This window comes from Oryzias latipes, chromosome 19 (assembly GCF_002234675.1).
Source record: "Oryzias latipes chromosome 19, ASM223467v1".
NCBI lineage: Eukaryota > Metazoa > Chordata > Actinopteri > Beloniformes > Adrianichthyidae > Oryzias > Oryzias latipes.
The window spans coordinates 4,276,227-4,292,485 of record NC_019877.2 but is presented as its reverse complement, the minus strand read 5'-3'; the positions used below and the strand labels follow the sequence as shown (position 1 = coordinate 4,292,485).

The 16,259-nt window shown below is 37.4% G+C and overlaps 2 protein-coding genes across 3 annotated transcripts; both read left to right on the top strand.

Annotated features, from left to right (window-relative positions):
• Window positions 1–357: 357 nt before the first annotated feature.
• On the top strand, window positions 358–6,322 carry LOC105356521 (angiotensin-converting enzyme-like). 2 transcript variants are annotated; one of them, XR_002292460.1, is made up of 9 exons: window positions 358–455; window positions 569–738; window positions 955–1,054; window positions 1,583–1,705; window positions 1,793–1,998; window positions 2,080–2,216; window positions 2,326–2,384; window positions 3,881–3,968; window positions 4,234–4,257. XR_002292460.1 is itself a non-coding variant. In XM_011487920.2 (9 exons), exons 2-8 carry the CDS (start codon window positions 678–680, stop codon window positions 4,311–4,313), a joined length of 795 nt encoding a protein of 264 aa, XP_011486222.1. In that variant the 5' UTR covers window positions 358–455; window positions 569–677; the 3' UTR covers window positions 4,314–4,315; window positions 6,181–6,322. The 2 variants fall into 2 exon arrangements, 1 of the variants encoding a protein (XP_011486222.1); XM_011487920.2 differs by lacking the exon at window positions 2,326–2,384 and adding an exon at window positions 6,181–6,322 and having other exon boundaries at window positions 4,234–4,315.
• Window positions 6,323–9,778: 3,456 nt separating this feature from the next.
• LOC101173018 (angiotensin-converting enzyme) lies at window positions 9,779–15,987 on the top strand. Its single transcript, XM_023949585.1, has 12 exons — window positions 9,779–10,118; window positions 10,559–10,729; window positions 10,813–10,900; window positions 11,661–11,804; window positions 12,279–12,470; window positions 12,611–12,708; window positions 14,207–14,376; window positions 14,453–14,676; window positions 14,765–14,909; window positions 15,043–15,141; window positions 15,319–15,441; window positions 15,523–15,987. Exons 1-12 carry the CDS (start codon window positions 9,813–9,815, stop codon window positions 15,728–15,730), a joined length of 1,968 nt encoding a protein of 655 aa, XP_023805353.1. The 5' UTR covers window positions 9,779–9,812; the 3' UTR covers window positions 15,731–15,987.
• Window positions 15,988–16,259: the final 272 nt, after the last annotated feature.

Genomic DNA, 16,259 nt, shown 5'->3' with positions numbered 1-16,259 from the left:
AAAAAAATTACAGATGAAGATTACATACCTGACCAGAGAGCACTTAATCCTGTCTTTTAGGATTTTCAGACACTGGAGCTAACTGGCGATCCTGGTATGAGAGTGAAACCTTTGAGCAAGACATTGACAACCTTTACAAAACCATCGAGCCACTCTATCTGCACCTGCACGCCTTTGTGCGCCGCAAGCTCTACAACCAATATGGTTCCAAGTACATCAACCTGAAAGGACCAATCCCTGCACACCTGTTGGGTAAGATGCATCAACTACAATGTTAGGTTGGCCATAAAGACTAGCCAATAAAGACATCTTTTGGAAAGCATCTTTAAGCACAAATTGTCTTCTCTTACTTCTTAGGAAACATGTGGGCTCAAACATGGAACAACATTTACGACCTGATGATCCCATTTCCCAACAAACCCAACCTGGATGTGACTGATGAAATGGTCAGACAAGTAAGTTCAAAAATGGAGGTTCTCTAGTCTGACTGGACTGCCGGACAATGAAAAACTATTTTATTTTCCAGATATTTATTCCTTAATCAGGTTTTGTTCTAACTCTTTCACAGGGCTACAATGCTACACACATGTTTCGAGTGTCAGAGGAGTTCTTCACCTCCCTGGGGTTGATGGAGATGCCAAAAGAATTCTGGGAAGGATCTATGATTGTCAAACCTGATGATCGAGACGTTGTGTGTCACGCATCGGCCTGGGACTTCTACAACCGCAAAGACTTCAGGTAGAAGAATTTACCTTTGTTCACTGTAGGTTAGGGATGTACATGCATTTGCATACAAAACAGGGTTGCTATAGTAACTCCTGACTTTAAGACTGGTGGTGGTACCTCAGGTACGATCTATTGCCAAAGGACATTAGAATTAGTTGGTTTTATATTCTGTGCTGGCCCCCATGCCCATTAAAAATGTTTGAAAGTCCTAGTTCTGTCTCTTTACAGAACAAAATAATAGGGGAATTTGTCCGCCGACCAAACGATCAGAGGAGCATTTTGATCCTGGGGCAAAGTACCACATTCCCGGAAACACCCCATACATCAGGTAAAATCCTGGTTTCACCCACAGGACTTGAACCCAAGTTGTAAATGTCATGAGTATGTGTTAGGTGAATAAATAGATGAATGAATGGGTGTGTGATTGTGGACATTCTGCCCTGCGACAGAGTGGCGACAAGTGGCCGGGATAGGCCCCGGCAGCCCCGTGACCCAGAAAGGTACAAAACGGAATAGAAAATGAATGAATGTGTTGCTTTTTTCTTGACTTTTTCACAAAAGTCCAATGAAAAAGGCATTGAGTTCAATGGCACCGTACATACACATGCAAAATATTATTTTGCTGATCCAATTTAGACAACAGTAATAGATAAATGTAAAGTGTAACATTGCTTTTCTATTGTGTTTTGTGGTTTATCAAACTATGCATTCTCACAATAATGGCAGGAAGCATGAAGGGAAAGCCAAAACAGACTCAAGCTTTTGTTTGGGGGCTGGAAAATGAAAGCAGCAAATAAAACAGGCCTCCACCACTCTCATAAATGTGCTGGTAATGAGAAAACTCTTTTCCCTGCAGGTATTTTGTCAGCTTCATCCTTCAGTTCCAATTCCATGAGAAACTGTGCGAGGCAGCCAAACACACAGGTCCTTTGCATACATGTGACATCTACCGCTCTGCAGAAGCGGGAGAGATTCTGAGGTACCACTTTTTCAGGTCTTAGTACTAAACATAAATGTATAATTTGTGTTCATTAAAAACTAACAGTCTTTTTCTCTTCATTCTCAGGAAAGTCCTTCAAGCTGGTTCCTCCAAACCGTGGCCTGAAGTCCTTCAGGAGGCCATAGGCACCAGGGAGATGAATGCCAACTCATTGTTGAAATACTTTGAACCTGTTATTAAGTGGCTGGAAGAACAAAACGTAAATGAGACCCTGGGATGGCCTGACTTTGGCTGGGTCCCACCTGTCCCTGAAGGATACCCTGAAGATATTGGTAAAGCATTGCTGCTTAGGTGCTTAAAGTTTATTTGTGATGCTGTTTGTTAAAGTTTTTCTAACCTCCTTCTTTACCCAGAAAAGAATACAGATGAGCTTGATGCTAAAAGACTTCTAGATGAATATAATACCACAGCTGAGGAGGTGTGGAACGCATACACTGAAGCCAGCTGGAAATTCTACACAGACATCACCGATGCCAATAAACAGGCGATGGTGAGACCATCAGAATTATTCAGAAATTTTAACTTCTTCTTGTATCTTGCACTAGTTTGGGAAACACAACATTAGAATTTATTTAATCAAAATTATTATTATTATCCAGGACACTGTTGATGTAGTGGTGGTCGGTTCCTAAGGGGATCCCACTATTTATTTTCTAAGGTAAGGTCATCCTTTGATGCTAAAGATGTTTTACAAGTGCCTCAGAATGAATGGTGCAACATTTGACCTTTTAACCCTCACCAGCATGTCAGAGGGTGTGTTTAAATTTCCCAACCAGTCTTTATGTCTTAAGTTGACTCAAAACAAGCTTTATGACAGATGCACAGGGTATTAGGACATTTGCTAGAGGCTGTTCCATGCCTGTCCAAGCAAAACTGAGAGTTTGTATGACAGTGTAGAGTCTCATTTCTTGTCGGTTTTGAACTATATTAGAGCAAATCTTTCTAACATAATATCTGAGAGAAGAACAGGATGGAGAATTTCCAGTTTTGACAGTATAGAATATGCCTGTTGTAGATCATATGGTCCTTTTGGCCTTATGAGATGAAACGCTGAACAGCATTTTACCTCAATTAAAGTTAAGAATTTTTAATGTGCTCAGAGAGAGACAGCAAAAGCAAGGGGCTGAGCTGGGTTCACAGTGAGAAGTTGAGCAACTTGTCATCAAAGATTTTACCATCTGGTTATGATATTTTCTGTAGTAAAACATTTTCAAGAAAGGCTGATTTGTTCTGATACAGAAAAAGGCTAAGGGAAAGACCCAGGACTTCTTGAAGAACGTGTTTTTCTTGACTGCCCTAAGAAGGCCATTGAGCCCCCTCGGACGATCTTGAAAGGAAACTCTGCTTAAACATTGGCCTCATGGTCAACTGTTTAACTGGTGTGAGATGCTGATTACTTGCTGATTGCTGATTACTTTCCAACTCCATTTGTATTTGCACAGATTGGTTGTTGTTGTTTTTCTCTCATTTAACACAGAAGTTTTGTTTTTCATTTAGCAAGAGTTTCAGATCTCGGACAAGGTTCATTCTGATGGCATTCTCCCAATTTTCTAACCATAAATGGATCCTTGATACGTGTGCTTCTGGATGTGCTTAAATATATCATATTTCATTTTACTTAGTAAACTGGACCATAAACAAGTTAAAGACCCACTTCAATGGAAATTGTGTTACTGCTACAGTCGGTGGGCCACAAGCTCCCTGCTCCGCTCCATTCTGATGCATCCATTTTTATTGCACCGCTAATGTTATGTTGGGGGTGTGAGGGGCTGTAAGCAAGTGGGAGAGAATGTGAACAGAGGAATGAGGGCAGGCTTTCTCTGCCCCAACGGTTCTGCCCACGACTCGGATGCAGATTTCTCATGAACAACCGGCACTCTGCAGAAACTGTTCTAGAAAACGACAGGTTTTTGAAAAGTTCCTTCAAAACGGCATAGTCATAATAGAAAACCACTGAATATGCTTTGAATATTAAAAGATGATCAGAGTGGGATGTTAATGCATGTCACATGCTGACTGACAGTGGTTTAATGAAATCTGCATTCTCTTTCTGCCTTTAAATTGAATAATATCCAACAATTTTGAATATCAAAACTCATAATAATTACCTTTTCTTTTGTGGGAAAACTAAAGTTCTATGGTTGCCTTTTGCAGTACAACACTCTTCTGTCCAACATGGAGACTAAATACAGTGTGGCTGAGGTTTGCCGAGAAGATGGGAGATGCCATCCACTAGACCCTGGTAAGGTCAGATAAAATACATCAGTCATTTACCTTTGTTTTGTAAATTCACAAACAAACTAAAGACAAAGTAGATGAATGTGATAAGAAATCTCAATATTTCATACTTTTAAGTGTGTGTCTTTTGATAAATGGAAGACGGGAGAAAAAAACGAATCTCCATAATTCTAAAGTCCTTTCACTAATAGCCCTTAAGGAGAAACTCCCCTGTGTTTACAGGGTGAATCAGCCATAAATTGTGATCTAAAATATTTGGTGTTTCTCAGACCTCCAGAAGATAATGGCAGAGTCCAGGGATTACAATGAGCTATTGTTTGCCTTTGGACAACAAAGCGGCTGTGCTTGATGGTATGACTTAAAGATGTGATTTTTGTGTTTTATTTTTTTAATGTAGCGTTGAAAAAAAATCAGACAAGTTCTTGTCTTATAAAATTTATTGGGCAAAATACAAATATGAAATAATTTTATGATTATGGTCTAGATAAGTAAAAGTTTAAATTTGAAATATAAAATGTTCACCTCTTACTGTTATTTTTTGTTTTTCTGTGCCAGAAATGTTGGCTATAAAAATAAGTGTTTCAGTTGAGTGGAAAAAATTGCTTAAAACGTTTTAAAATATTTTGTTGTTTAGTGATTAGCTTCAATTAGGGAGCCAGTTTAGCTCGTGCTGGTTTGCGGTGCCTTCGTCCGTGAAACCAGGGTTCGACTCCGGGCTGCTCCCTGTTCCCTTCTCTTCCTCTGCCGGTTCCAAGCCCAGTTTGAGAAGGTTGCGTCAGGAAGGGCATCCGGTGTAAAACATTGCCAAGTTTACCATGCGACTTGTTCGCTGTGGCGACCCCTGATGGGAGAAGCCAAAAGAGGAAGAAGGAGTGATTAGCTTCGATTAAATATTGGAAATTATTTTGATTTGAAATGTTTTATTTCAAGCAATCAAACAGGAATAATACACAAAAACAATACAAACATCAGTTATACATTCATACAATAACTAATCAAACTTGGGATAATTAGACATATTAATAAATATTGCTTGAAAGGGAGTGGAAGGAAGCGAATTTATATAATCCCACCCCGTTATACCATATCCATTTTATTACATAATTTATCATTATCCGAATTAAGAATCATGAAGTATCTTGTTAGAATAAAATATGTCCAACACAAGAGGCCCTCAGCTCTCATCTGTTTGCCTAGCTGTTGGACAGGACAAGTAAAAAAAAAAAAAAAAAAAAAAAAAAAGAATCATGAAGTATCAATAAAGCACTTGACAAAGATGAATTACTTAAATTATTTTGTAAAAAATAACTTTTAGAATTCAACATGGCAATGAAGTATCCAAAATAAATGCAGATTATCTTACTTATAAAAATCATTGATATGATTAAGAAATAAAACTATATCAGTAAAGTAGACATAACACTGTTTCAGGAATTTCCATAGCAAAATTAGATCAAGTATCAAAAGTTAATAATAAGTGCAAAATTATGTTACAATAGGAAAAATCATGAATCAGCTTATACATTTTTTGGAGCAAGTGAAGTAATATCATTAATAGTCAATCAATTTCACCATTTTCAACAATTGATTAATCATTTGTTTTATTTTTTTTTTGTATTTCTATTTATCTTTTTTTATGATAAAGTAATGCTATGAAGTAAAATAAAAAGGGAGGGGAGAGGCAAATTTCTAAAGAGCTTCTGCTGCTCTGCAAAAACTGTGTACTAAGAAATAACAGTTTTTGGACTAAAATGGCGTAATTGCATTTGAAAAACCATTGGAAACAGTTTCAAAATAGAAAAAAAGATGATCAGAGTGGGACTCTAAAGCTAAATTCCACTTTTATCATCACTTATTCTGACTTAAGTTTATTTTTGATTAGCTTTTCATTATTTTTACACAGGTTTTAAGATAAAAATAAGAAATTAAAACTATGAACACTGTATGCTGTTTTCTGGGAAAGAAACATTTATATAATTTAAAAATTTGAAAAGGTAATCTTAAGTTTTGGATTTTTTGTTTTAGTTTGATCCAGCTGTGCTCTACTGAAAGTCAACAGGAGATGCAGATAAAACAAATTGAATGAAAATAAATAGCATTTACAAAGAAATTACTAAACAGCTCCCCCTTGTGGAGATTCAGCAGCTTAAAGAATGAAATTATTTTGTGTCTTTTTTGCAAACTTCTTGACTGTCCCTCGTGTCTCCTAATTCTAGAAAAATTTGAAGTGGCCAATAAAGTGGAATTCCTTGGCCTGTACCTCTACGAGTCATCTGCTTCAACGGGCAGTTGGGTCCTTCTGGCCGTTGCCCTGATCTTCGCGGTGACCACCATCGTGTTTGTGCACAAATACAAAAAGGCAAAGAAGTATAGAAAGTCCTCGTCTACTTTGGAACTGAAGTAAAACGGACTATTTGTCAGTAAAGACTGAAGGGGTGAAGTAAGCCCTGAATTACTGCGGTGAACACAAATGCAACCTCAATGTCTATGGAAATGTTTTTATGTACAACACCTCCAACTAATATTTACTAACCAAGACAAAACCGTTTTTATCACAATGCTCTTCATTAAATTATTGTTGATTAAAATGTTAATATTTTTTAAGGCATCTTAAGCCATGAAATATGTTCATTTAAATGACCTCATTAAACCTTATCAATTTATTGCAAATATTTCAAATTTCTGCACAATTGTGTATTAAATGTCTTGAAGATGAACAAAAGTGTTTTCATTTTTCTATGTTATTAATAACATTAACAAAATGAATATCACCTTAAATGCATATTTATTCACTTTTGAAGTGAATTTTTCCAAGTTTTCTAACCAAATTTATTCTATGTTATAGACACAATTTTAACTTGGATGTTGTTAAAATGTAATGAATGTTTCTTTATACAAATACAAAGACAAAGTCAAAAATTTTGAAGCTGATAAAGATCTCTTTTTTAGGGTTTGCCTCGGCATCCAGTATTACTGTAAACATTAAATCTAAATGTTTGTTTCTGTCTATGCAGAGAAAAATCTTTTTTTTGTAATAAAGCGTGTATTTAAAATGAATGTAAAGTCTTAAATGGAGTGAACATTTTTAAATGTAACTTTCTTTAACTGTTTAAATTTTTGCTTTTGAGAAAAATAAAATAGGAAAAAAAAACTCCAAACATTTTTGTTTAGAAGGGGTTTAATTACACCATTTGTACAAAAGCAACACAGGAATTAGTTTGTGTTTGTTTCGACGCATCCTCCTTCCTCACGAGGCTCACATGGTTATAGGCCTGTCGGGTTAAACTTTCCGCTGCTGCAGAGATCAATCAGTTCATGACCCTTTTCTATCAGTGAAATACCTGCAGGGTCGGATTCTGAATAGTCGAATACAGGAAATTAAATTAAAAAAATAAAAGCACACTGAGCTTTTTAATATATACAATTCATACCTATTTTGCAGCATTTTTTCCGACAGATGCGACAGACAACATTCAATTCAGTGTTTTGACAGATTTTTAGGTTTTCTTTCTTTAGGGCAGCTCAATGTTCAGAAATCCATAAGCTGTTGCTGTTCAGAAATGACTTCTTTACTGGCATTTATTTCAGTGTGGTTAGTTATACAGTATATATATGTATACAACTCAAACTCTTCTAAAAGCAGCAAATAATTACTTTCATCTTGTCTTTAAAATCGTTGGCAAAAACTCCCAGAAAAAATATTTGTTCACACATAGAATAAAGTCGATCAATATGTTAATATTGATTCCAACATTTAAGTGATGTTTAAAAATGTAAACCTGGTTGCAGAGTGAAAACTGAGAAGTGGGCAAAAGCACATAAGTTGCATTTATTTTTTGTTTTTTTGCATAGTTTGGCCCAGGGTGAGACTTATACTCAGGAGCAACTTAGATGATTTTTAAAAAATAAATAAAGGATCAAACATTCGTTATTTTTAACAACTAGTTGTCCTTCAGTGGTTATTTACAGCTAATGACCACTAGAGGGCACTGAAGTGTGTGTATCAGTATTTTTTTTTTTTTTTTGTGTATCAGTATTTGTTACTGACAGGAACTCAACTATAGTGGTATTCTGCGCCATCCAAAAGAATCAAATAAAACATGGAGGAGATGGTTTTGATCGATTTTTTTTCTGACCTTTTTTATTACAATTTTCTTATTTGCATCAGGACAATCTTATTTTTGTTTTTATTTTTTTCTTCCTCAAACTAATGTGGGACAGCGTCTCATCAAACTGGGTAATAGAGACATAGAAGTCCCACTACATTCTTCTTTCAGGCGCAGCTCTTGCAGTAGAAGGTAAAAAGCGCTGTAAAAAAATAAAAGATCTCATGAACCCAGACATGGTTACGAATGCTCTTAATAACTCTAGAGCTCTTCAAATAATGAGGGAACTGGTATAGTGGAACCTGGTGAGAGGGAAAAATGGAGCATTTAAAAAGAAACCCTGTGGTGATTACAAAATGTACAGTAAATGAGAGACTGGGCTTTAATCTCATAAACATGGATGAGAAAAAAAAAAACACCCATGTTTAAGCCTTTAAGACAAACATTTGGGTTAGGCTGAGCCGCTGGAGGTAAAACTCTCTACTAGACCAACAATAGCACAACCTTATGTTTACAATTTTTCAGCCTACTACATTACATCATCCATTTCTAGAGAAAAGCTGGAACCAGCCTGCTACAATCATCTAGGCTGCTGAAAATTTTCCAGAACTAGCAACCCAGAAATCATATAATTTCTGGAGTTCTGAAAGAGGAATTGCAACTTGTATTCTTTAAAAAAACCTCCATAACTGAATTTATGAGTGACGTGAAAACTGAATAAAAAAATGTGTCAAATGCCCTTTCCACATGTTTGAAATGAATCACGCTACTAAAAAGCATGGGGTAGTACTCAAATTCTATAACTAATAAAATAAGTTATTATCTCCCTCTAACTCACCAGTGAAAGCCTAGTATCACATACTAGTGGCATACCCAGGTAAAAAAAATTTTTGGAAAACGTCTTGCAAATTTATAAATATGTCCTTTATCTGTGCATCTTTAGCTGTCCAGAACAAACTGGACTCAAGTGAATGTTCTGTTCCCTTGCAGCAGGACGGACTAAAGACCAAATCGGGGGTTGGAGCCAGCCTGATAGAAGCCAGTTTCTGATGTGTAGACAAAAAGGACAGAGCATCTTCAGAACTGAAGCCCTTGTTGGTCCCTGGTTTGCATAATTCAAAATCTAAAATGATCCAAAAAAGAAGAGTGACCAACTGCAGATGGATTCAGGGCCAGTAAAAGCTGAAGGATGTTGAGAGGAAACAGAATGTCCTGTAGACTACAATCTAAAAAACTATTGTTGCTTCAAATGCTGATGAAGTTAAAACTGCTGCTGCAAATGGAACAGGGAAAAAAAGCTAACATGATATTAAACTATATTGTGCAATGTGTAGTGATGTTTATTTTACTGCTTTCCTTCTGATAAGTAAAAATTGTGATCACTAAAGTGTGGAAATATTAAGACTTCATAATATGAATACATGAATTAAGACACATTTACCAAGGGAAACCTGTGTTGTGATGATTTAAGTGGAAAAAGACAACGTTTACTTCCTGAGTCAGTAAATTCTCAGGCTTTCCTACATCACTTACTGCGGCAAGTGTCATACATCCTGACATTGTCATGTTACCATCGTCAAGACTGAATGTCTTGTGTGTTGCTAACTTGATTGTCTGCCACACTGCTGGATGCTGACCACATGCAACAGAGAGCTGAATCAACAGGTGCCACCACAACATTTACTTTGGTCTTTGTCAGTTGGGCGGTAACTCGCAAAACAGGGAGGTTTAAAAAGGCAGTCATGAACCAGGGGCTAACTCATTCACACCTGATTTCTTCCCCGCAGCATCTGAGGTGGTTGTCAGCCATGATTGCTGTGTGGGACAGGTTGGTATGGTGGGGGCTGCTGCTGCTACCAGCAGCAGTAATGAGGCTCTCTGAAGCCCTTTCGGCACAATGGCTGCCAGGAGAATACGCAAACACAACCTCTGATGCTTTAAGGTTCATCGGTGATTACAACAGCACTGCTGAGGAGGTTTTTTCCTTTGTCGTGTCTGCTGGCTGGAACTTCAACACCAACTTAACAGACCACAACTCCAAACTTCAGGTGAGAAGACCGGGGCTACCTGATCATTCTGCTCATGAGTTTTTTTTTAAACATATTTTCACCATAAAAAATTTATGTTATAAATAAAAACACTTTGCATGATTTGGAATCCTATTTTGGTCCTCTTTAAAAAAAAATGTAAAGCAGTGTACGCCCAACGGATTGACCTGCTGTGTAGCTTTCAGTTTTAAACCTTAGTGCTTCATTGGAAATAATTTCTGGATCGTTTTGTAAAACATTGATTCAGTGAAAAAAGTTGTTCTAAAACTGGGATTTAGTTGCCCCACTTGTGCAGACGAGAGCTAGGATCAGAGGAACCAACAAGGGAACAAGACAAATATGTTTTTCTGGAGGCAAAACTCCATTTTTATTCTTAGGTTTTGATCTTTCAAATAAAATAAAAAGATGAAATTTTCCTTCTTTTTGTCTTTCTGTTTAAGGTGAATGCCTCCCTTGGGCTTGAGGCCTTTTCTGAAGCCTGGGGGTTAAAAGGCAAGACTGTCTTTAGTCCAGAGATCATTGACTCTCTTCCTGATCCTAAGGACCAAACGCTTATCAGGGGCATCATGATGCTGGGTTTTGCTAATCTTCCCGAGGATGAAAGAGAGGAGGTTTGGCTCAAGTGATTTCCACAGAAATGTGCTTTTTCAATATGCTTTCTGTTAAATGAAGAATCTTTATCTTCCTATTTCAGGTTAACACCATTCTCAGCAACATGAGTCGCATTTATTCCACAGCTAAAGTTCATCCGCAGCCAAACGTGAGCTGGAGTCTGGAGCGTGGTGAGAAAACAGAAACGGAAGATGCAGGGACAGTTTTTGGAAGCCCAGAAAGGAGGGTCTTTTTACTTTCTTAAGATTCTGTTTTTGCATTTGGAAATAATGCGAGTTCAGGAAAAACGTACATAAATAAGGACAAACTGAGGTTGTGTAGCTGTGAGATCTTCTTTTTGAGGATGACAAAACATAATTAGCAAAGAAAGGAATGTTTTTGGGAGTATTTCAACTTATTTTGTCTTGTTGAAAAAACTCTCAAGGGTTAGAATATATTTTAATAAAATATTCAAACAGGTTTCACATTTTTTAAATCAATGTTTCATTAAAGCAACTTAACTGTCAATGCAAAAACTGAGTCTTAAGAAAGTTAAAAGGTTTGTACTTCAAGAAAAACTGTCTTGTTTTCTTTCTTGAAAAAAATCTTATTAAGAAAGTTTTTCTATAGCAAAATAATCTTCAAAAAAACCACGTCTTACTGACTATATAATTTTTTCTTAAAATAAGAACTCTTGATAAGAACATTGGCAATTTGTTTGGCTAAAAAAATAAAATTAAAATTAAAAATTAAAATTAAATTCAATAAATAAAAATAAAAAAGATCAAAATTTTAAGGAAAATCTGGCAAGACAGCTAAAGTCTTTTTTGACTCATAAAAAAAAGAGAAATCACGAAACCTTCACTTGTTTTGAATTGATGTTTTGTTTAATACCGGTAATTTCAATATTTGGGTGGGTGTCTCTAGTTTTGATGTGCTTTTACTTTGAAGAACTCAAAGAGATCATGGCCAAATCCAGGAGCTACGAGAAGCTGCTGTTCGTCTGGGAGGCCTGGCGCAATGAGTCTGGAGTTCCTCTGAAGCAGCTCTATACAAGGTTTGTGGAGCTCAGCAACAAAGCCTCCAGAGCCGATGGTAAGTGTTTAACCTGATCCAGTGAGAAATTAAAAATGTCCAATCTAACTTACAAGAAAATTTGGGAACACTGAATACTGAGCCAGATTTCTAAACATTTGGTAGTAGATCAAACTCGTTATTGGGTTCTTCGTCCTTTCAATCTGCAGCACCCAGAGACTGGAGTAATTTACAAAAAACCCTTAGAATTGACACTTTTATTTCAAATACAGTTTTTTAAAGGAAACTTAGTGATCATTTTAAAGAAAAGTGTTGCTGTAACTTAGTTTTATGATTCTAATGACATGATAATTTTATTATTTTAAATACTTTAATGATTGTCTGTTACTCCTTGTCATTGTCTGTTTATCCTGATTTTTGTTTAATGTGTAACCCTTTATATTTTTTTTCTCAAAATGTCTTGTCTTTGGCATTTTTCTTCTTAATCTGTTTAACTGGATGAATACAAGTTAAATAAATAAATACCTTTTTTAGGATTTGCAGACACTGGAGCTGACTGGCGATCCTGGTATGAGAGTGAAACCTTTGAGCAGGACATGGACAAGCTCTACAAAACCCTCCAGCCGCTCTATCTGCATCTGCACGCCTTTGTGCGCCGCAAACTCTACGACCTATATGGTTCCAAGTACATCAACCTGAAAGGACCAATCCCTGCACACCTGTTGGGTAAGATGCATCAGTTACATATGTAATATAGGTCGGTTAAGCCACAGTTAAGATTTAAGATTCAAGAATTTTCAACATGACATGTCTTCAAAAGCACAGCTTGAAAAATGTCTCTAAAATGTTCTTCTCTTCCCACTCAGGAAGCATGTTTGCGCAGAAATGGAACCACATTTATGACCTGATGATCCCATTTCCCGACAAACCCAACCTGGATGTGACTGATGAGATGGTCAGACAAGTAAGTGTAAATAAGGAAGTTCTCTGGCCTGACAGGACTGAGACCAGGAGAAGAATAACTACGTTTATTTCAGGTTTTCTTCAATTTTAGCATCCACTAAGGTGTGGAATGCAAATTGAGGGATTCTGTATCTTTTCACCAACCTTCCCCACATTCCTCAATGATGCATTTCACCATCTTTATCCTTTCAAAGTACTTGCTGGAGTTTCCGCTGCAACTCCGAGTAAAAAGAAATGAACATTTCAGCCAACTTTTGGAACATGTCTGCATTGTCATGTGGACATCCACAACACAGCGGGCTTTTACACAAACACTTACCGTGGAAAGATTTGTGAAAGCTCTGAGAATCTTTAAAAAAGCTATTGAGAGGGGGAAAGGTGTGCGTGGAGCCAACGTAGACATCTGTGGACGGTAATGATAGGGGAAGCTGAGAAGCTCTGGGTAGCTCTCAGCTTGGATATGAAGCAGTACAGCAAGATGACGTATTATGGAACTATGGAAAAATGCTGCCAAATTTATGACAAACCGCTTTTTTTGCAGATTGTCTTTCAATCCAAGATTGTGCAACTGTTGCTTAAAGATCTATCTGTGCTTCGCTTCCACAATCCGCATTTTGAGTTGTAAAACAAGACTACATATTAAGGACACCTTTAAGTTTGTTTGCACACAATATAAATATATTCCTGGTATTGTTTAGAAATAGAAAATGCCCACGATATTTTCCCCTATCTGAGACGGAAAAGCACGCAGTAATGATCATTTTCTTCCACAACCCTTCCTAGTGTTGTCCTCTCTCTAGTGGATGCCGGCCTTTAAATGTTTGTCATTACTGACCATATACGTAGACACAGGCTGTCTGTGGGCAAAGGACAGGAAAACTTTGTGTAGGTCACACGGGTAGCCCACACAAAATATCAAGCAGTCGGTAAGCAGTCGGTAAGTATAGCAGTCGCTAAGCCAAAATGTTCATGCATGCTTGTTTCTACAGGCGTGCTGCAGGCGACAGGTCGTAGCGAATACTTAAACAACCATAAGTAAGGGTGAAGTAGATGAGACTCTGGTGTGTCATGTGGATTTTTAATTTTTTAACCCCCAAAATCCTGCAGACCACTCAGGGAGCCTGTTAGTGCCGCTGTCCATACGATAATTGCACACTACTTGCTTGTAGCCTGACTGTAAGAAAATGAGAAAATTTGGCAGTTAGAGTCTAGTTTGTGTGGGCATCTTAAGGGCACTTGTGTAGCATTTGCAGCATTTATGCACAGTTTCAAAGCAGCCTGGACTCGTACCTTACTAATGACTAGAGTGTGGATCACCATATGACAGCATGACCTGTGTGTTTTAGGTTTGTGTATTGTACATTATCCTTACAAATACTTCACAATAAGCTGACCACACATGACAGTCCAACGTTAATTTTCATATGAGCCTCAAAGACACACCGTCCAGGTACATGTGACGAACGTTAAAGTCAGGTTGTGTTGCGTGTCTTTCACAGGGCTACAATGTTACACACATGTTTCGAGTGGCAGAGGAGTTCTTCACCTCCCTAGGGTTGATGGAGATGCCAAAGGAATTCTGGGAAGGATCCATGATTGTCAAGCCTGATGATCGAGAAGTCGTGTGTCATGCGTCGGCCTGGGACTTCTACAACCGCAAAGACTTCAGGTAGAAGGATTTGTCTATTGGCTAAAGTTTCTGAAAAAGTCAGGGTTTCAGAGACGCAATATTTTATTCTTTGCAGGATAAAGCAGTGCACCAAAGTCACAATGGATGACTTCTTCACTGTACACCATGAAATGGGCCACATCCAATATTTTCTGCAGTACAAGAACCAGCCAGTTGGTTTTCGTAGTGGTGCTAACCCTGGTTTTCATGAAGCCATTGGGGATGTCATATTCCTTTCTGTTTCTACACCAAAGCATCTGCACACGATTAACCTGCTGGGATCAGGAGACGCTGATGAAGGTGATGGCTATTTTATACATTTTTTCCATTACTCATGGAAATGAAAAAAAACAAAACGTAACAAATCAATGAATATTTGTTTTACTAGAAACTGACCTGAACCACTTGTTGAAGATGGCGCTAGACAAAATAGCTTTCCTTCCCTCTGGCTACCTCATTGACCTCTGGAGATGGGAGGTGTTTAGCGGAAGTACCCCTCCAGAGAGGTACAATGCCGACTGGTGGTACCTCAGGTAGGATTTTTCTGAATTTATTTAAAAAATAATAATGATAGTAATAGTTTGAATCTGCACTGGCACTCAAATCCCAAATACTACAGTTGTTCTTTAATCCATTAAACTATTTTCTGACTTATTTTCTTCCTAGAACCAAATATCAAGGAATCTGTCCGCCCATCAGACGGACAGAAGAGCAGTTTGATCCTGGGGCAAAATTCCACATCCCCAACAACACCCCATACATCAGGTAATGTTCAACGTTGACCCCAAGGTCAACCAAAGGTAATGAATGGTTCGAAAAATATGTGCTAGTTCAGCTTTCTAGTAACTCTATCTGTTAAACACTGCTAGTGTTTTGGGGCGGGGCTTGTGAAGAGTAAAGGTAGTCGGAATCACAAATCTGCATTTCTTTCCCACCTTGCAGGTATTTTGTCAGCTTCATCCTCCAGTTTCAACTCCATGAAAAATTGTGTGAAGTGGCCAATCACACGGGTCCTTTGCACACATGTGACATCTACCGCTCTAAAGAAGCCGGAGCTATTCTGAAGTATTAAAAATATGATCTTATCGAAGAATTCATGCAGTATGTAAAAAATGAACATGTAATCATTTTTTACTCTTTCTCTAGGAAAATCCTTGAAGCTGGCTCTTCCAGGCCTTGGCCTGAACTTCTCCATGAGGCTATTGGCACCAATAAGATAGATGCCAGCTCGCTTATGAAATACTTTGAGCCTTTGATGAAATGGTTGGAGAAACAAAATGTAAATGAGACCTTGGGATGGCCTGACTTCATGTGGGTCCCACCCATCCCTGAAGGATACCCTGATGGGGAATAACTTAAAGTTGAAAATTCTTTCATTGGTGTTTAATTTGCTGGTAAAAAGATATATTTATGTTTTGTGTAGAGTTTGTACAAATTAGAATTTCTTCGATAAAATTGTCTGGGTTGTATCCACGCTGCTTGAATTCATTTTTCATCAGTTTTATGAATATTTTACAATTGTGAATGCATATGTAGTTAATTCTTTCAAGAATGTGAGCTTTCCTGATTTACATGAATTTTCTTATGTCCTAATAAAACATTTAGTCAAAATTATGGCCCCTTTTTTTGACCGATTCACAACAGCTTCTGTCCTTATTAATTCCTTAAGTAAACTTAAGAGCATCAAAATAATTTTTTCCTTCTTGAAAGATGTCAAAGTTGTGGTCACTGCTTCTCTAAGTACACCAAAAAGAGTAAAGATGTGGAACAAACCTGAAAAGAGACACTTTTTTCAAACCTTTACATCCTCTCTCTTGCTTATACATAAGTTTGAATGTCTCTTTTAATAAGTCAATACTTGGTGATCTGAGAGGCATGTGAAT